Source organism: Gopherus flavomarginatus, chromosome 3 (assembly GCF_025201925.1).
Source record: "Gopherus flavomarginatus isolate rGopFla2 chromosome 3, rGopFla2.mat.asm, whole genome shotgun sequence".
Lineage (NCBI taxonomy): Eukaryota > Metazoa > Chordata > Testudines > Testudinidae > Gopherus > Gopherus flavomarginatus.
Genome location: NC_066619.1, coordinates 246,762,896 through 246,784,568, shown reverse-complemented (window position 1 = coordinate 246,784,568; position 21,673 = coordinate 246,762,896). Strand labels below are relative to the sequence as shown.

Below are 21,673 nucleotides of genomic sequence, written 5' to 3'. Positions count from 1 at the left end.
CAGGCATTTAAAAGAATAACTCTGAAATTCAACAAAATTTAAAAAATGTAATCAATAATTACATACATGATTATTATGGGTGTTGCTTTAGGGAGCACATCAGAACCCTCACCTAATTCAGATTCTATAAATCAGTGTGCCCCATATTTTTTCAAACCCTCCCTTTAATAAAAATAACACTATGTCCCCCCTAACACCCCGATATGTGGTTATATATCATCATTTTATGCATCATATATGGCATCTCCCACCCCCAAATGGTCCTATGCACCCCTCCCCACACCCGCACACAGAGAAACTGTGGTGTAGCTTTCCACAATATATTTCATCTTTTTGCATATGCTTTGATGAGTAGTAAAATTGTTTCTATTAGCATTTAATGTATTATTATTAACAGCTGAGTTATCACCTGCTGAAAGGAAGGGGACAGTTCACAGCTCAAAGCTATTGTTTTAGGCTCTTGGAATACTCAAGCAGATGACATTGTACATCATGTACGCTGGCTTCCTGTTTTTAAGGTTTTCTTTACAATCGTGGCAGCTAGAGACCTTCCCCCTTCACAACCACTCTCCCCCTCCACCCTCAAAGTGAGACTGCAAAACAATTGAGAGACCTGTTTGTGCATGCCTGGCTGGTCCTACACTCGCACAACCCCTCAAATGGCACACCTTGCATTTTGGAAAACACTTCTGTAAAAGTATCAACAGCAGGTCATACAAAAAGACGATATTTTAAAAATACCAAGTGTAGTCAGTGGTGTGAATTCAAACTATAGGAAAGATATGTACTTCTGTGTTTCCTGTCCAAAGTGCTGGGGACCAGGATGATCATAAGAGATTGGGGAAGAGAACCTAAATTTTTATTCTTTGTGTTATAGGCAAGGAGAGAAGAGACAAAGAACAGCCAAGTGAGCTAGAAACTGAGCCACAGGGTTACATATGTCCTGCCCAATGCCTCATCTATCTTACTTTTTGTGATGTACTGCCGTGCTATGTGCATCAGCAGATGCATGAGTTGGATAAACTCCTTTTTTCAGTGCAGTTATCTCTAGGTTGGATAATAATAAGTAACAACATGCTGCAGTTTAGACTTGGGCACTAATGCTTCATGTTGTTAGAAGTGGAATATTTGACATTTTCTAGTCTCTTGCATGCCCAGGTACTCACTCGTATTTCCAACCTTCATAAGGCAGAAAGCATAAGTGCTAGTATTATTTTATTTGTAACCTGGTAATTGCCACAACATATGCTAGATGCTTTGCAAACATTGCCCTAAAGAAGTTAGTTTCAGTCCAAGATGTGGCTTCTAAATTTAGGCACTCAAGTAAGTGATCTGGCTGTCTAAAACTGCAAAATTTCCAGAAGCTTCTACTGAAGTCAATGGGAACTGCTGAGTGCCCAAGAATTTTTTGAAATTTAACTGCTTTTTTTAGATGCTTAAAGCTGCACACAGTAGCCCAACTTTAGGTATCTGGTTTTAAAATGTCTATGCTAAGACGACAAGAAAGACTATCTGCAGTGTATGGGAGGATAGGAATAGAGATACTATTCTTTTTTTATTTTTAAAAAAGTGGGATTAAAATGAGTCGTGTATGTACAAAATAAAAACTATAACAATAATAAGAAAATCTATACAAAGAATACTGTCCCATAAGGATCATTCTCTTATTCATTAGCACAGTGATAGATTTTTTATCATTGACATTTTAAAGCATCTGGTTGAGTCAAAGGATATGTCTGCAGTGCAAAAAAGGACCTTCAGCAGGAAGTCTTGGGGCCTGGCTCAGCTGATTCAGGCCCACGCTACCGGGCTAAAAATAACAATGTAAATGTTCAGGTTTGAGTTCAAGCCTAGGCATTGAGGGAAGAGCATCTCTGAGCCTGGGCTCCAGCCTGAGCCCAAATGTCGACACTGCTAGCTTTGTTCCATAGTACAAGGCCAAGTTAATTGACACCAGCTCTGAGATTCACTGTCATAGGTTTTTTATTTTTGGGAAGGGGATTAGCTCAGTGTAATATGTACCTATGGAGTTTTAAGATATGGGACTATGATAGAAATCTGGTTTAGTCTTTCTTGATTTATCTACCAACTGTGATGACAAATACTGCAATATGTCTTACCCGATTAGGCTTGTCAGTTAGTAGTGTGGTCTCCACTGAAGGGTTTAATTTTAAAATGAGTTCTTTATTTAAAACATTATGTCTTGTTGCTGCAGATGTGTTTGGATGTGGGTTATGCTGCAGGTAAAAAGCAACTTTTATTTAAATGTAAAAAGTAGAAAATTAGTCTCATCTGGGAGCTAGCAACTCTTGATTATGAAGAGATAAAATGTAAGATCACTGCATTTCAATCTGGATCCGAAATCAGTAGGAATAGTATTAATTACTTGGTAGGTGAAATAATTTTGAGGTGGGTTATATGGAATATAAGGTTAATGCACTTCATAAAGAAGAAAAATATTCCTGAAATGCAGCATAATGTTGGACACCTTTGATATGCCACATTATAGAAGCTAAATAAACAAGGCTCAATTTCAACAAAGCACTTAATTTTAAACAGATTACAAATCCTATCCCTATTTAGCAAGGGTAGGATTTTGATAAGCACTCAGCATTGTCCTAGCTCTACTGCCATTGATGCCTGCAGTGCTTTTGAAAATTCCACCCCAAAGTACTCCAGCAAATGCTTAACTTTTAACATAAGTGTAGTTCCATCCAATGGGCATATTTGTCTGCTTAAGGTTCAAGCACAGGCTTGAATGCATTGCTGGTGAGGAGGCAATTGGAGGACAACCACAGTATCCTTATGTAATCAATTCTACTTGAAAGGAGAGCTAGCCAAAAGAATAGTTTTCAAATTACTGTATCATTATATCTCACTGTAACTTTCTGGATTTAGTAGCACGTATCATGGTTTCAGAATGAAGAAATTGAAAACAAACTTTGCATTTCTCTGAAAGGGAAGAAGGGTTGCAATGGAGTGCCAGACAAAATCCAATATCTTATCCAATATCTACTTATGTTGGCAGATACTTTGACTTCAGTGGGCACTGGATCAGGCCCCGTCTGATACATTGAGGAAAAAACAATAACCTAAAATATGCCAGTTTACTTCTGGGGAAATGCTGCACCACTGTGCATGTGCATAATTAATGAGCCAGGCATATTTTTAATTTTCTGCGCACAAAAAAGCTCCCACTGGAAAGTTTGTTGCAGTTCCACCTTTTGCCCACCAGAGAGTGCTAGGGAAGAGAGCACCTGCCTTTTTCACAGCGCTCATCCGGCCAGATCAGGAGACAGGGGCTATGGGCAGACAGACTGTGTGAGGCTGCTGGAGGGCGGGGTCAGATAGGGGCTCATTAGGGCTAGTGGGAGAGAACAGACTGGGGCAGGGGCTGAATGGGAGTGCTGGTGCAGGGCCACAGGGGTAGGAGGTGCAGGGCCACATGGTGATGGGGGAGCAGGTACAGGGCCACATAGGGAGAGGTGGCTGAATTGGGGCACAGAGACACATAGGGATGGGGGGAGAATTTTCAATGTTTTGGCTCAGAATTCCCCAGGAGTAAGTAGTTGATTCAAAATAATTGAAACTATGCTTTTACTTATTTATACTGCCATGTTAAATGCAAACCAATCAAATACTGCGATTCAGTAGATATTTAAAACTGTTGTAATAGTAATTCAAATAATATAATTATTTTGAATGGTCATTGATTTTATAATTCATTTTCAAACAGAGACTTTATTAGGGGAAAAGATAGGTAGGAATGAGTTTTGCCTTGTTCTAAATAAAAAATAAGATGATTTGCCTGCTTAAAAATCAGTATCATATGGGCCTCAGTAATAAATTATTATGCTTGCTGCTTACCTTTAGGGAGTGTGAGTAATTCTTTGCTAACCATGATGAACAGTGCAGTTTTCCTCTGTATTCTGTATACAACTCCCAGGCCACAGTAGTTTAAGAATTGATAGGCTGACAAATGACAATATTTCTGTTATCCATCACCAAAGAAGAAAACTGTGAGAGTCATAGCTGAGCCTAAATTCAAAAGTCTTTGAAAAGCAAAAATAAAAAAGTAACGCTAACTTATTGTCAAGTACAGATGAGTAACCATGGCTGACCAATCTAGGATCCAATCCTGTTCTTATTGAAGTCACTGGGATACTGAAACATTAAACAGTATACAACATTATTTTAATTAGAGAATCCTATACAGTGTAAAATATTCATGAACTGAATTTATAGTGGGTCCCATGAAAATCTTAACACTTATGGCTAGATTCACAAGGGGACTTAAGTGTTGCAATGTCTAACTTTTTGGCACTGAGAAGATCATTGGGATTCACAAACCTAAAGTGTTCAGTCTTCCTATACGCTGAGTGGAGGGAGATAAGTATCTAAGAATGGGATTCACAAAAGCCAGCATGATAGGCAGCTCCCTGCCTCAGCTAACCACTGGGAGAAGGGTGTGTTCTCAGCCTTAACCCACTCAGGAGTTCAGTGCCTAAAATCCAGGCTGGAGGGAGGTGCCTATTGATGTTTCAGATTCTAGGTGATGCTTTAATAAGGAAAATCACCATCATCCTTTATAACCTTTAGCTTAGTGGTTAGGATAATCACTTGATGTGGGAGACCACAGGTTCAAATTCCCCCTTTGCCTGACTGGGGGAGAGGATTTGAACATCTCTCAGGTAAGCACTCTTAACTACTGATATTGTGATGTGGAGCTCTCAATCTCGCCTGTTGAAGCTTTATATAAACAGTCACTGGGACAGAGAGAACAAGAGAGAGCACATGCGTGCAAGTGACTCAAACATAGTGATTACAGCACTCATCCAGGATCTGGGCAACCCAGAACCCATTCTCCCTGTTCCAAGGATTCTGTAATTATTTATACAGTGTGGAACAGTTTTAACTAGGGTGACCAGATGTTGCAATTTTATAGGGAAGTTCCGATTTTTGGTTCTTTTTCTTATATAGGCTCCTATTACCCCCCACCCTCTGTCCCGATTTTTTCATACTTGTTGTCTGATCACCCTAGCTTCAACAGGAGAGACTGAGATCTACATTAGAATACCCTATAACTAGGTTTGGAAGAACTAGATTTTTATCAGTAAATCCAGGTAAACATCAATTTCATCGTACACATACAAACCAACAACAATATTTCTATCAATAATTGAAATTTGCAGATAGGCAAAGTAAAACAAAATGCTGCTGGAAAATTTATTAGTTTGATTTAAGGATATTTACTTTGTATATTTTGACCTATGTTGACAATTTGTGTGTTAGTGGTTTTAAAACTATAACTTTTTGAATAAACATCTACTCTCATTAAATAGTCTGACCCTCTCCTATTGATTGACCCCCACATAATTTCCTGAACCTGAACATTGAAATAGATAAAAATCTGTATTATCTGTCTAAGAATAAAAATCATATTCTGCCAAGTTAATGCATATCCCTGTGGTAAGGTCACTCACTTGAGTTAGGAGACCCTTGTTCAACTCTCTTATTAGGTACAAGGGATATGTGAACCAGGGGTCTCTTACATCCCAGGTGAGTATCCAAACCACTGGGCTAAAGGTTATACAGGAGGCTTCCCTTCTGAGCTATTTTGGGTACAATTAGGTCGCCTCTGAGCCCACCTACAAAATCAAGCCCCATAGGCAAGTTAGGCAGAGGAACTCCTCTCTGTCCCCAGTTTGTGAATCACACTGGGGTGTAGGTGGGAGATTGGTTTCCAGATGCCTAATGTAAGGCAGCAATGTACGTGTTCAGAGGCAGGAACATAAGCACCTAAGGAAATGTTACTGCAAGAACATAGGTACCATGTGAGTTTAGGCACTTACAGGATCCAGGGGCAGTTTAGTGGAGGTTTTATGAATACATGTGGTACCTAAATCCCTCCTGTGAATCTAGCCCTTAGTGTTCTATGATGGTACAGTCTTTTCAGTATTCCTTATGGGGAATTCCACAGGTAATCTTCCTCAGGTAAGCTTCACGGTGGGATAAACATGAAGGGTGGGATTTCCAGAAGCATTGAGTGTTGGCATAACCCTGCTTTCATTGAAATTGTGGACTGAGTAGATTTTTTTCCATTGACTGATGAATGCAGATTTAAGGCAACACTAAGCACCTGTGAAAATCCACCCCAAGATCTTACCCACTGCAAATCTTTTCATACAACTGGGGGGGGAAATGGTTAGTTACGATAGAAATGAAAGTTAATTTATGTAGGGTTCTTTTTGATTATTTAAACTGCAAAGCAATAAATATTTCCCAATGGGATTTGATGATAATGAAAAAGATCATAGGGCAAACAAATGTTAAGAAGAAGGTGAAATTGGGTAAAATGTAATTAATTTGAAACTATTAAATCATATAATAATATTAAGATAAAAACTATGTATAACCTACCTATTGACATAAGGCCAGATTTTGCCACTCTTCCTCATGCTGAGTAGTACCTTACTTGAGTTAGACTCATAATAACTGGGATTGCTCACAGAGTAGAGTACTATTCGATGTAAACCAGAGTATCAGAATTTTGCCCAATTTTTGGAACATACTTTTCTAATTTCAGTTGCAATTATGTAAACATCAAAATAACTTAACAATATCTGCCTCTGACAGGCTGCAGTCTGAACCCTGTCTGAACCAAAAGCCCAGCTGATTTCAGTGAGCGGCCTGGCCTACATGTATAATAGCTGAAAGATTTTTTGCTTCAGAGGTGAAAAACTACAGCATTCCCCACAGCACATTGTAGTCACAAAACATTTTCCTTTCAGACAACACTTCAGCAGTCAGGTTCCTACATGAATACGCACACTTTTAACTGTACATATTAGACTGAAAAAGGGGGGTTGCATGCACTTATCCATTACTGTTTTTAATTTGCTTTTTCCATGTCCAGGTACTTACAGCTTGGGCCCTAATCCTCAAAGGTATTTAGGCACCTAAATGTCTTTGAGGGTCTGGGCCCTAGGCCCCAATCCTAAGAAGATTTACAACACGCTTAACTTTATATCCACAAAACCCTGGTGATGGCAACAGGTCTTCTTGCACACAGAATGTGCATAAGTGTTCGGAGGATCAGGGCCTTAGATTCTATTAATAAGATACTGAAACGTATTTCACAAAGAATCCAAAAGAAAGATTTTGTGTTTAAATCAATTAAAGAAAATGGGCAGCACAAAATGAGGCATCTGGCTGATTATGGCAGTGTGGGTATCCAGTCAAGTTATGATTCACAAGCTAATTGGTATCAAAAGTTGTTAAATATTATGCCTAAAATAATATCATATGTCAAGAAGTGCCTTTGTGCTCGCACATACGTATTATTAAAGTTAACATGCGCTTCAGTGATTTTTACCTTTTAAAGATTTTGTCAATGCAAAACTTTTAAAAATATTTTGTTTTAAAAGTTCGTTAATCACACTGAGGAAGGGAAGACATTTTCAGTTTATTTTTAAAAAGGAAATTCTCCTCTGTTTTCAGACTCGAGGCCTCTACCAGATGTAGCCCTGACGGGGAAATGTACTCGAGAGTGTGATGAATATGGTCACTCGGACTCCTGCTGGATGCCAGTTCGCACTTCGCCTGAAAGGAAGCAGAAGAGCCAGCCAAAACTCTCCACCTTCATGCCCGTTGATGAACGGGGCAGTCAGGAAAAGCTGGCCAATGGAGAAGCCTCCCTCATGGGTGATCGCAACAGAAACCTCCTGAACAAAAAGTTGACCTCATCCTATGAGACCTTCAATGTAGCTAGCTTCAGCAAAAATGAGGAAGCCAATCCAGAGGATATCCCCCTTACACAGACAGGGGAATACAAGCCATCTCCTGTCAATACTCTAACTAGAAGAGAAGTTTACCTGTAGATTATAAAGAAGCCACAACAAGGTTCATTCATGTATAAGAAGGAAAAGGGGCAAAAAAATCTTAAAAATCAAAACAGTTTAGCACGAAAAAAAGGGGAAATAAAAGAGGGGGCCACCAAAGAGACAAAAGCTTTGCCTGCCACTTCTGCCTCCATATCAGGCATTTAATTATATAGTCTGCCTGACTATACTGTACAATGTAGAAACCATTGTTGTTACTTGCATGTCTAATCCCCCTCACTGATTTTTATTTTCTTAAATTTATGGTAGCAAATTGCTTTCATGGTAACAAGCCTGATTAAAAGAACACAACACACTGTTGTTACCCCTATGCTGAAGCATGATTTAAGCCACTCTGATTTTGTTTGATTGTCATCTGGCTTGTTAAGGATAACAGGTCAGGGAAAATATACTCCAAGCATATCATCTGAATATTGCTGATCCCCAACAGGGATGATCCTTTAGAAACCGTACAACTATAGAGGTAAATATAAAGGGATGACCATTAATAGGCACTTTGTGAAGATCACAGCTTTAATATTCTCACCCGAGGCTTGAAGCAAGAGAATTATACTCAGCCTGAGACTGCAGTCCAAAAGGAGACATATTTCCCTATGAATCATGAACTCTGGGTTCTGTTTTATCCATAGAACGAACTCTCTATTGGCTTACTTCCGCGTAACAAAATTAATGTCATATGTACCATAGCATACTAATGATAAACTGTTAAACTCATGTTATTTTGGACAAAACGTATATCTAGTTGGGATGATCTTAGTAACTAAAAAGGCCAAAGATCGCACTATGGATCAGGGGAATTGCTAAGTATTTGATCTTGGCTTAGAAATCTAGTGTACCCACAAACCATATGCATGCACACATAAATACACGTTCAGTTACATTTTGCACAGCAGCATAGTCCACAAGCCCAGATGACCTACTGCTACTTCAATGGATTTTAGTAGATTGCTCAAAGGAACTGCTAAGGTGTTTGCAGATAATGTTATAACAACATACAGCATCTGCTGTATGATATGATACTGCCAGTTCCAGGGAATATTTTCCAAGAGGCTACCTTTAATAAAAATAAATAAATAAATAAATTAAAAAATCGGAGGCTGTGTTGATGTCACCCAGAACACTTTTGGGGGAAGGTAGGTTGGTGGGGGGGGGGAAATGGTGTGATTCATTGACAAGAGTATATTGCAAGTCGCATAACATTTCTTCTTTTCACAGTGCAAGGTATGCTTGCTAAATCTTTTGTCATCAATGTTGAAGATTACCAATTGCATTTGTCAAAGGTATGATGCAGGTTTTCTTGAAACACAAGTGTATTAAAACAGTCCTGTGCAAGGTGAAACAATGTCGAGGCTCAACACAGTTAAGAAGGGTAACAAATGGTCAGATTGACTTGAACATTGCTGTGATACTTTACACGGTAGATTGAGAGAAGTCACAGGGAATCCAAACTAATCGTGATAGCAAAGAGCTATGGCCAGTGACGATTCTCACAGTATGCACTTATTAAAGGGAATAGGAAACAAAACAGGTTTTTGTGCAATAAAAGCAACAAAATGTGCAGAACTTAAGCTAGTTGCTTCGTAGCTGATGTAGTAATAATTGAATACTGAATTCAGACATTCAGATGAAAATGACAATCAGTCAACACAGTGCGGACAGTTTGAGAAGGGTGCAAACATTCAAATCCCTGGGGGTTTAACCTGGCATTAGGGCATGGCTATATGGCTGTCTAGTAGACTGTAGTCACAATGTAGCTTTGGGTAGTTTCTTCCTTTTGAAGAATTACATAGAAAATATAACATTAAGCAGCCTGAAATATAGGTTGATAAATCAGTACAACTCATCACGACATTTACTTTTCAAATTCTCTTCTCTATATAGAGGGGTGCCCTTTTTGGCCATTACATTCCCCTCTTAAATTTAGTTTTCATTTTGATGCTACTTTGTGTGTAGAAGTTATGATGAATGGAGACATGTTATGAAGAAAAAATATTAAAACAAAGATTAATAATTGAACTTTTTTACATTTAATTATTTAAATTATGGAGAGATGCAAATTAGTACTTTATGATGAAACTGTAAAGAGCAGTTACTGCATTGTGTAATCTGTAAGTACCTGTTAAGGAAAAAAAAAAGATTCTAAAGATGCTTATGTAATGTATACACAATTTTATTGCACGCTTCAACAGAATTGCATAACAGATGTTCAACAAAACTTTTTTTCTTTAATAGGAACTTTTTATTTTAATACTACAGTTGAAAACCATTAGATTACTTGTTTAAATATATCTTTAAACCCTTTCTCTAAAAAGCTAATAATACAGGTCATACAACACCTTAAGATTAAATGGATCAGCAGTCACTCACCTGTTTTTGCACCACATAAGGCAGTCATGCCATTGTAATTTACTTGTGAGCAACCTCTTAGAACTAAAATGGGTGTGAAAAGAATAAAAAAAAAATCAATGTACTTTATATATTCACAGTACTTCTAGTAGAACTACCCATCATAACATGTCAATTACTGTTATGACCTGGTATGACACAGAAATAAATTTTGTGTTTGTAGTTTTTTTCATTTGAAATAGGTTAATCTGGTGCCACTCCATATATAGAGTGCTTTTGTAAAAATACACATAAAATGAAGTACAAAAAAATTTAGAGCGAATGCAAAATATGCAACTGTGCCTTTTATACCTGTTGTTATAGTAGAAAGGTGATTGGGTTGGGCACTGAGGGGTAATGGGCTATTCCCAACTTTTTTGAACCTGTATATTGATCCCTGTTTATTTTCTGATAAATTATAAATAATATATTTAAAAAAATGCCTTCTGCCAAACTCAGATATTGGACCAGTCTTAAGTATCTTTGATTATGAAAACCAGATTGTAGCTTAGGTATGTGCTGCTTTTTTGCTTTCCTGCCAATCTACTGCCTGGAAAACTACAGTATAGATTACAATAGATAAATATCATAGTTATTTAGCAAGGTGTCATAAGTTCATTTAGCCAGGAAAATTGATGATTTAGTGTCTCTTAATTGCTTTTAGCTGCCATTCCATTTTGGTTGTACAGTATAAAAAATGTCCTTTTTTTCCTTCCATGGGAAACTCCAATGAACTTTGCATGTATTTTACATTAGGACACATTTATAGATGATGCATAACTATATAACTTTATATATATTAGAGAAGTCTGTAGCTTCAGTCTAAAATCTAATGCTCCCTCTGAACCTCCTGATCTACTATATTATTCAATATGGTTTCTGACTGGCCTGCTGCCTGAGTTTCAGAAAAAAAGCAAGGTAGACTTTATTTTTATGTGAGGAAGAATTAAAACGGGATCAAAGATGTTTAGCTGAAAGGCTACCCTAAGAAGTTGTGAAGCAGGAAATGTAGAGTAAGGCCAAATGAATCTGCCATAATCTGTTGCTAAAAGGCTTTTAAGGAACTTGAACAACAAAGCAGTTTCTTATATTATCTCAGTTATAAATATACAGCGTTTCCTTAAGAAATGAAAGGGAGTAGAGGACAACAGTAGAAATTAATGTAGTCCAGCAATTGAACTGAGCTGCAGCCTGAAGAGCATAACACATGGAAGAAGGCATCATTTTCCAGCTACCTGGGGTGCACTTTCAGACAACTTTTTCCTAAATTTTAAAGCACTTGCATTCAGTGTGGTATGATCTGTTTGTAATATTAATCATTGACTATTGTTCTGCAACTTGGATGTTGATAGTGAAGCAGAGAACAATTTATCATTGTTTATTATGAGTCACTATGCACGCACCTGTGCTAAACATGGCAAAATGTATTAAACGCTAGTCCACCTCTATTTATGAAATATTTTACATAATTTAATTTGCTTTTGTATAGTTTTATGTAAATAAATTGCTTGTCATTTTTGTCTCTGCAAATTAAAAATATAACATGTTCAAATGGTTGCCTATTTGCCAACATACTTTCTCTGACAGGTTATTTCACTTTGGTAGGAAGACAGTGAACAAATTCACAGGCTAGTTTGAACAGAACTTTCAGATCTATTTCATGCATGATTTAAAAAAGAAAAGAAAAAAGAGTGCTGCTCTGGTAACTGGCCACTTCAGCTGGCAATGTAACTGTGGCATTACTTTTCTCTGTAGTGGAGTACACTATGGATTAGTTACATTCCGCACTTCAAGTTCTGACTACTACTTGGCCTGTTTTAACTGGAGAAATAAAATATTTGGCATGGTAGTACTTCTTTCCCATTAACGTTGTAAGTGACCTGTCTTTTTAAAGCATTAAGAAAATGTTTACATTCAAATGGGGGGGTTGCGGGGGGAAACTAAGTAAAAGTACAGCTGTGTTTATTCATACAATAAAACAGCAATTTACTCCTTGGGGGTAAAAAGACATGTCTAGTTCTCTTTTTTTAAAAAAAAAAGGTTCAGTAGTATTAACAATTAGGATGAAATGTCTGATCAGAAAGAATGCAGTGCCAGGGCTCTCACAAGGTTTTGCAGAGCACTGTGTAATAGCACATGCAGCTGCTTCCCTGTCTGAACCAGGTCCTTCCATCTCCGCATACCCACTTAGGATCACAAACAATGCATTCAAGAAGGGAGAGCAGAAAAGTGAGAAGAAGCTGATCTTGTAGCTACCAGGATCAAACAATCTGTGGTTCAAACAAAGATATAGGTCTGAACTCTCCTCTTCTCACTTTATTTTTGACCAATGCATCTCCCAACTATTTAACTAAAAAGTGAGCTTATGTACCAGACTGAGAGGCGAATTAGTCCCTTACTATTTTCCTCTTTTTATTTTTCTGCCTTTGATCCTACAATACAGAAACGTGATTTTTTTTTAAAACCATGTGCTGAAATTTTCCTATAAATATAAAATTGCAAGGGAGAGCTTGCTAAATGTTGCTGTGGAGTTCCACTGACCAATACAAAAAGTCAGATAAATCCCATTACCTTAGCTGCAGAATAAGCTTTGAGATTTTAAAAGTCTAAATTGACTAGTACTCATAAGTTTTATGGCTCATGTTGTGATTATTGACCTTTGAGATGGTACTTTCCCTAACCTTGCCTTATCTCTTCAAGTGCATATGTCAAGGAGGCGTCTTCCTGTTAGTACAGATCTAAAATTTGTGTGTCTGTGGCAAGATTTCAAACCTTAAACTGACACTAAGTTTCCTGAGTGGCTAGTCATAACCCCTTCCAGAGGCATCATTTTAATGAGTAGCTTCAATCAGTTTTTCATGTTTACTTTATACTAATTCTATATACGAGGCATGACCTTCTGTTTGTTTTGTCTTTATTTTCAGTCTTCTTTACAAACTGCATCTAGGAAGGTGATTAAAGCAAGAAAAAAATAAATTTCCTGATCTGCAAGGAATGGTAAGAGATGAGAATGTGAAATGGAGAAAACAAACAGTTTATACTCCCCTTTAGCCCTGGCTTCATTTCTCCCTGTTGCTTTGCAATAAAATGTAAATCTTGTGCAGTGACTGAATTTAATATGAGTGACCTAGGCAGAAGTAATTTTATGTCTTTACTGAGCTTTCTGTGGGAGTGTGTAGAAGATGCTTAATAGTTCATAAATGTGCAAGCTTGTACTGATGGATGAATCAAAACCAAAATTATACCAAAGGCATAAAGGTTTAGTGTGTCTAGTGAAACACACAATGATCTCAGACTGTTCATAAGAAGGGGAGAGGGAAGGTACACTTGATTCTGAGGAAAAATTGCTTGCAATGGTATGGTAATATGCATCAAATAACCAGGAAAATTGTTAAAGCAAGATGTTCAGTACTTATGCACACAGAGAGGGAAAAAAAATTGAGGCTGAGCCAGTAATGTGGAAGGAATATGGAATCATGGGTTACAACTGGAAGACATTTGTTGTTCATCATAGATACATTAGCATCTCAAATTTATTTAAAAACCTTGAAACAAAATTGATTGGCCTGTGCTATAAACTACTTATCTGCAATGGACCTCCCTAATTACCAGTAGAAAACCCTTTCTAAACAGGATCCAAGGAATGGGGAAAGAAGTGGCTTTTTCCTATCTTTGGTTACCCTCATCATAGAGGCAGTTGTAGTAACCTTAGTGCTGCTGTAACTTGCACTGCCTGCAACAGTTTCCTTAGAAGCCAAAGATTTCCAGAGCAAAAGCAACTCTAGTACTGTTCTCCTGACCCTGGAATATCCTATATAATAGGGAATGACCAAGAGCAGGTACCATAAAGCCCCTATGCAAGTGAAGTTCTCAATAGGCCATTTAACCCAGCTTTCCAGAAGGGACAGAGCAGGGCCAAACGTCCAACATTCTATGTGGACACTCCACTTGATATCAGCTGCCAACTAGACACGGAGCCATTGATCGCAACCCGTTGAGTTTGATGATCTAGGCAGCTTTCTATCCACCTTATAGTCCATTCATCCAGCCCATATTTCTTTGACTCGCTGGCTAGAATACTGTGGGAGACCATATCAAAAGCTTTGCTAAAGTCAAGGAATAACATGTCCACTGCTTTCCACAGAGCCAGTATCTCATCATAGAAGGCAATTAGGTTAGTCAGGCATGACTTACCCTGGGTGAATCCATGCTGACTGGTGCTGATCACTTTCCTGGCCTCGAAATCCTTCAAAATTGATTCATTGAGGACCTGCTCCATGATTTTTCCAGGGACTGAGGTGAGGCTGACTGGCCAGTAGTCCCCTGGATTCTCCTCCTTCCCTTTTTTAAAGCTGGGCACTCCATTAGCCTCTTTCCAGTCATACAGGACCTCCCCCGATTGCCATGAGTTTTCAAAGACAGTGGCCAATAGCTCTGCAATCATATCCGCCAACACTTTTAGCACCATCGGATGAAGTTCATTCAGCCCCTGGACTTCTTTTCCAGCTTTTCTAAATAGTCCTGAACCACTTCTTTCTCACAGAGGGCTGGTCACCTCCTCCCCATACTGTGCTGCCCAGTGCAGTAGTCTGGGAGCTGACCTTGTTTGTGAAGACAGAGACGAAAAAAAGCATTAAGTACATTAGTGTTTTCCCCATCGTCTGTCTCTAGGTTGCCTCCCGCATTCAGTAAGGGGCCCACACTTTCCTTGACCAACTTCTTGTTGCTAACATATCTGTAGAAACCCTTCTTGTTACTCTTAGCATCGCTTGCTATTTGCAACTTCAATTATGATTTGGCCTTCCTGATTTCACTCCTGCATGCCTGAACAATATTTTTATACTCCTTCCTGTCATTTGTCTAAGCTTCCACTTTTTGTAAGCTTCTTTTTTTGTGATTAAGATCAGCAAGAATATAACTGTTAAGCCAAGCTGGTAGCCTGCCATATTTACTATTCTTTCTATGCATTGGGATGGTTTGTTCCTGCAACCTCAATAAGAATTCTTTAAAATACAGCCAGCTCTCCTAGACTCCTTTCCCCCTCATGTTTTTCTCCTGGGAGATCCTGCCCATCACTTCCCTGGGGGAATCAAAGTCTGCTTTTCTGAAGTCCAGGGTCCATATTCTGCTGCTCTCACTTCTTGCTTTTGTCAGGATTCTGAACTTGACTATCTCGTGGTCACTTCCTCCCAGGTTCCCATCCACTTTTGCTTCCCCTACTAATTCTTCCCTGTTTGTGAGCAGCAGGTCAAGAAGAGCTCTGCCCATAGTTGGTTCCTCCAGCACATGCACCAGGAAATTGTCCCCTACGCTTTCCAAAAACTTCCTGGATTGTATGTGCAGTGATGTATTGCTCTCCCAGCAGATATTGGGGTGATTGAAGTCCCCCATGAGAACCAGGCCCTGTGATCTAGTAACTTCTGTTAGTTTGCTGCTGAAAGCCTCATCCTCCTCATCCCCCTGGTCTGGTGGTCTATAGCAGACTCCCACCACAACATTACCCTTGTTGCTCACACTTCTAAACTTAATCCAGAGACTCTCAGGTTTTTCTGCAGTTTCAGACTGGAGTTCTAAGCAGTCATACTGCTCTCTTTTATATACAGTGCAACTCCCCCACCTTTTCTGCCCTGTCTGTTCTTCCTGAACAGTTTATATCCATCCATGACAGTACTCCAGTCATGTGAGTTATTCCACCAAGTCTCTGTTGTTCCAATTACATCATAATTCCTTGACTGTGCTAGGACTTCCAGTTCTCCCTGCTTGTTTCCCAGACTTCTTGCATTTGTGTATAGGCACTTAATATAACTCACTGATCATCCTGCTTTCTCAGTATGAGACAGGAGTCCTCCCCTCATGTGCTTTCCTGCTCATGCTTCCTCCTGGTATCCCACTTCACCGCTTACTTCAGGGCTTTGTTCTTCCACCCCCAGTGAATCTAGTTTAAAATCCTCCTAGGTTAGCCAGCCTGCTTGCGAAGATGCTCTGCCCTCTCTTCGTTAGGTGGAGCCCGTCTCTGCCTAGCAATCCTCCTTCTTGGAACACCATCCAATGGTCAAAGAATCCATCTATACATTCCAAACAGGTACACTGTGTCCACCTTATTCACATACTTCCTTGTCAGGAATGCACACACTTATACCCTCTCCCCCACCCCACACACACACACTGTCCCCAAGATAATTAAATGTATTCCCCCACCCCACCCTGAGCAATCACAAACTGCCTCTCTATTCCAGCTCCATCCATATTTCCTCCTCTGACAGAGGATAGTGCTGGTGGTCAGAAGTCCTTTCCTGGATCTGTTTATTTTTTAATCAATTGTTTAATTTTTGCAGCTCATTTAAATCTGGGCAGCTGTGTAATCTTTCTGTTGTTTGAGGCTGGTTCTAAATATGATCCAATGTTCTGCTGTATGTTGAAAGTGGAACAACAGCTGATTTTGCATAGCTGACATCTCTGAACCTTCATCCTACTATTGAAATAACCCGGTCCTTGACTGGGAGGAGCCAATGTTCAAGCTAAGGTGGTGCTTTCATACAAATTATCAAAAATGTTCTACAGATCTTAAGGAATTTGGTCAGAGTTAAATAATAAATTGTTGCACAGGGAGAGAAAATAAGAGGCAGAGGCATGGGAGGAAAGACATCTTTTAAGATAAGATTTTAAAAGTACAGTGAGTCAATGACATGCATAGATAAACGAAGGCTCTTTCAGATGGCCAAAGATATAGCGGAAGCCCACCTCACCACCCCTGCAGTGGTAAGATTGTGTTAAGCAGAAAGAGAAGGTGTGTAAGGCTAGATGAGTGGAAGCAGCAGTGCCAGACGACAGGAGAGATTATATTTATCAAGTATATTGGATCGAGTCTGTGGAGAGTTAAAAAACCAAGCAAGACACTGCTCAGTGGTACTATAAACAGATGCTTGCTCAAAGACAGTGTTCATGGTGCGCTGAAGGCACAGTAAGGATGAATAAGTGGAGAGCTATGTAGACTGTACAAAATCAGCTTCAGTTTCAATCCAGCCTCATTCTTCATTTCTCTTAATAATTCATTACCATAAATAGCTGGAATGAATGTAAGAATATTTTAAACACCAGTTGACCTTTTTTTTTCCCATTTGACATCTGCTTTGCTTTCTCCCACCTCATTCTGAAGGAGATATGAGCACCAGAACATTAGGTGACTTTATACTCTTTTCCTGTCTGACCTTTGACTATCTGGCAGGCAGCATGTCCCTATCCTTATTTTTAAGGAGCATTAAATCACCTGATAAGCCCTCAACCACTGCTGTAAAGGTGAATCTGAATATTAAAGGAACACTTATATGTGGAAAAACAAAAACTTGTCCTTAGATTTAGATTAATTTGATGCTGTGCTGATAAATTCAGGATTTTTTTTTATTCTGAGGGTTGCAAAATCGCTGTATGATAAAGAACAGAGCACATGCTGCTTGCAACCTTCTAATAGCAAAACAGTGTAGTTTTCCTCTCTAATTCCTGCCCCAGTAAAGGAAAGTATAGGAACATCTTGAGTTTCTGTAAAGTTGATGCACAGCCCATAAACACAAAAAAGAAATAAGTCCAGTTTAAGCCTGCCCATACTTTTTATCTAACACTTTTGTGACATGTGCCTTCCATCACTGAAAGTGTCCCTTTAACATGAAGTAACTTGATTATTCCTATATATAATGGCTAATTAGGGCTCCCATGATGCATTGTAGCAGTTCAGACAGACAGAAGGCTGTAGGACATCATAGAAAATGTAGTCTTGCCGAGGAGCCTGACTCACAGGAGAGAATAAGGGAACAAGGTACCCAAATTACAACTCCCACGAGGCACCATAGCAGTTCAGGCAGATAAAGATTAATGGCAAACTGACCCAAAATGAAATGTCTTGATTTGGTTCAACAAACTGGAATGTTTTGAATCAAATTGACTGACCCAAAACTAAATGATTTGCTTAGATTTTTGAGATTGGAAAACATATTTTTTTTAAAACAGTGTAATCAACATTTCCCTTTGGAAAACTCCAGTTTTGTGAAAATCACATTTTCTGTTTAAAAATCCTTTCAGTGGAGAATTCCCAAACAGCTGCACTTGCGCTGTGAAGTGCTATAATTCATGAAGAGCCAATGGGATTCCTACATCATGGAATGATGGGGTTGTGAGCACTCTACCACTAAACTCATTCAGGTTCAGCATCATCAATAGGACAAGCCAATATCCCTGGTACCTCCAAGTGACTGTAAAGATGTGGGATGAGAATAGCTGAAGGCTGCAGGAGAGGTAGAAAAACTGAGCTGAGAAAAATGGCAGCTCAGAAAACTGGAGTAGTGAGCAAACCTCCACCTATTGTCTTAATTCTGTATTGCTTCAAGTTTCTCTTTGAACATGAGGAGAAAAGGAAGGTGGGGGAAGTGAACTCATTAACACTGTAGGAAATCAAAATGTAGTCAGATGGCACTTTTCATGCAGTGAAGCTTCTCAGCTTTGTGCTTAGAGTCTCTGCAGCTATGCTGGGTGTCTTGCTCTGGATAATCCTGTATTTAAAAATCAGGAAGGATGTGTAAGCATTTTAACTAGAACTTCACTTTGCATTCTCTGGGAATAAGCAAGAATTATTTTTCCTGGAAGAAAAATGTTTTTGCTTTAGAGAAAGCAATTTCTTATTAATAGGATTTAAATTTGAAAGAGATGAGACTGTTTCAGATTAATCTTCATTGCACACTAGTTAGATGCCAATAAGTTCCTGGACTGCATTGCAGACAACTTTTTATTTCAGAAAGTTGAAAAAGCTACTGGGGGGAAGCTGTTCTAGACTTGATTTTAACAAATAGGGAGGAACTTGTTGAGAATTTGAAAGTAGAAGGAAGCTTGGGTGAAAGTGATCATGAAATCATAGAATTTGCAATTCTAAGGAAGGGTAGAAGGGAGTACAGCAGAATAGAGACTATGGATTTCAGGAAGGCGGATTTTGGTAAGCTCAGAGAGCTGATAGGTAAGGTCCCATGGGAATTAAGACTGAGGGGAAAAACAACTGAGGAAAATTGGCAGTTTTTCAAAGGGACACTATTAAGGGCCCAAAAGCAAATTATTCCGATGGTTAGGAAAGATAGAAAATGTGGCAAAAGACCACCTTGGCTTACCCTTGAGATCTTGCGTGACCTACAAAATAAAAAGGCGTCATATAAAAAATGGAAACTAGGTCAGATCACGAAGGATGAATATAGGCAAATAACACAGGAATGCAGAGGCAAGATTAGAAAAGCAAAGGCACAAAATGAACTCAAACTATCTATGGGAATAAAGGGAAACAAGAAGACATTTTATCAATACATTAGAAGCAAGAGGAAGACTAAGGACAGGGTAGGCCCACTGCTCAATGAGGAGGGGGAAACAGTAACGGGAGACTTGGAAATGGCAGAGATGCTTAATGACTTCTTTGTTTCAGTCTTCACTGAGAAGTCTGAAGGAATGTCTAGTATAGTGAATGCTTATGGGAAGAGGGTAGGTTTAGAAGAGAAAATAAGGAAAGAGCAAGTAAAAAATCACTTAGAAAAGTTAGATGCCTGCAAGTCACCAGGGCCTGATGAAATGCATCCTAGAATACTCAAGGAGTTAATAGAAGAGGTATCTGAGCCTCTAGCTATTATCTTTGGGAAATCATGGGAGACGGGGGAGATTCCAGAAGACTGGAAGGGGGCAAATATAGTGCCCATCTATAAAAAGGGAAATAAAAACAACCCAGGAAACTACAGACCAGTGAGTTTAACTTCTGTGCCAGGGAAGATAATGGAGCAGGTAATTAAAGAAATCATCTCCAAACACTTGGAAGGTGGTAAGGTGATAGGGAATAGCCAGCATGGATTTGTAAAGAACAAATCATGTCAAACTAATCTGATAGCGTTCTTTGATAGGATAACGAGCCTTGTGGATAAGGGAGAAGCGGTGGATGTGATATACCTAGACGTTAGTAAGGCATTTGATACAGTCTCGCATGATATTCTTATAGATAAACTAGGAAAGTACAATTTAGATGGGGCTACTATAAGGTGGGTGCATAACTGGCTGGATAACAGTACTCAGTAGTTGTTAATGGCTCCCAATCCTGCTGGAAAGGTATAACAAGTGGGGTTCCGCAGGGGTCTGTTTTGGGACCGGTTCTGTTCAATATCTTCATCAACGATTTAGATGTTGGCATAGAAAGTACGCTTATTAAGTTTGCGGACGATACCAAACTGGGAGGGATTGCAACTGCTTTGGAGGACAGGGTCAAAATTCAAAATGATCTGGACAAATTGGAGAAATGGTCTGAGGTAAACAGGATGAAGTTCAATAAAGATAAATGCAAAGTGCTCCACCTAGGAAGGAAAAATCAGTTTCACACATACAGAATGGGAAGAGACTGTCTAGGAAGGAGTATGGCAGAAAGAGATCTAGGGGTCATAGTAGACCACAAGCTTAATATGAGTCAACAGTGTGATACTATTGCAAAAAAAGCAAACATGATTCTGGGATGCATTAACAGGTGTGTTGTAAACAAGACACAAGAAGTCATTCTTCCGCTTTACTCTGCGCTGGTTAGGCCTCAGCTGGAGTATTGTGTCCAGTTCTGGGCACCGCATTTCAAGAAAGATGTAGAGAAATTGGAGAGGGTCCAGAGAAGAGCAACAAGAATGATTAAAGGTCTTGAGAACATGACCTATGAAGGAAGGCTGAAGGAATTGGGTTTGTTTAGTTTGGAAAAGAGAAGACTGAGAGGGGACATGATAGCAGTTTTCAGGTATCTAAAAGGGTGTCATCAGGAGGAGGGAGAAAACTTGTTCACCTTAGCCTCCAATGATAGAACAAGAAGCAATGGGCTTAAACTGCAGCAAGGGCGATTTAGGTTGGACGTTAGGAAAAAGTTCCTAACTGTCAGGGTAGTTAAACACTGGAATAGATTACCTAGGGAAGTTGTGGAATCTCCATCTCTGGAGATATTTAAGAGTAGGTTAGATAAATGTCTGTTAGGGATGGTCTAGACAGTATTTGGTCCTGCCGTGAGGGCAGGGGACTGGACTCGATGACCTCTCGAGGTCCCTTCCAGTCCTAGAGTCTATGAGTCTATGCCACATGCTCAAACTATTTTTCTTTTAAAATCTGCTATTTTAAGAGCTACTGCCAAATGGCTATTGTTACATGGACAAACTTTTTAGTGCCCAAGTCTGCTTTCACTAGTACAAATCAGGTGCAAACCACTGAAGTTGTTGGCATTATGACAGTGTACAACAGAGCAGAGAAGCAAGTACTGTGATGTTTGTCAGGACACTTGATGACAAAGTCAGGGAAATGCAAAGCTAAAATGATAGCTCATTTTTAACTTGTTCTAGTATGCCAAGGTATTG

At 39.1% G+C, this 21,673-nt stretch overlaps 1 protein-coding gene across 4 annotated transcripts in view; it reads left to right on the top strand.

The window, feature by feature from the left end:
* PCDH7 (protocadherin 7) overlaps positions 1-11,842 on the top strand; it is a 400,142-nt gene extending 388,300 nt beyond the window's left edge. For 3 of the 4 annotated variants that reach the window (XM_050947388.1, XM_050947387.1, XM_050947386.1), the window contains exon 3: positions 7,501-11,842. In XM_050947388.1, coding sequence (XP_050803345.1) covers positions 7,501-7,880 — 380 coding nt within the window. In that variant the 3' untranslated portion in view covers positions 7,881-11,842. The remainder of the gene's footprint in view (positions 1-7,500) is intronic. The other variant, XM_050947391.1, reaches the window with a different exon arrangement.
* The last annotated feature ends 9,831 nt before the right edge of the window (positions 11,843-21,673 follow it).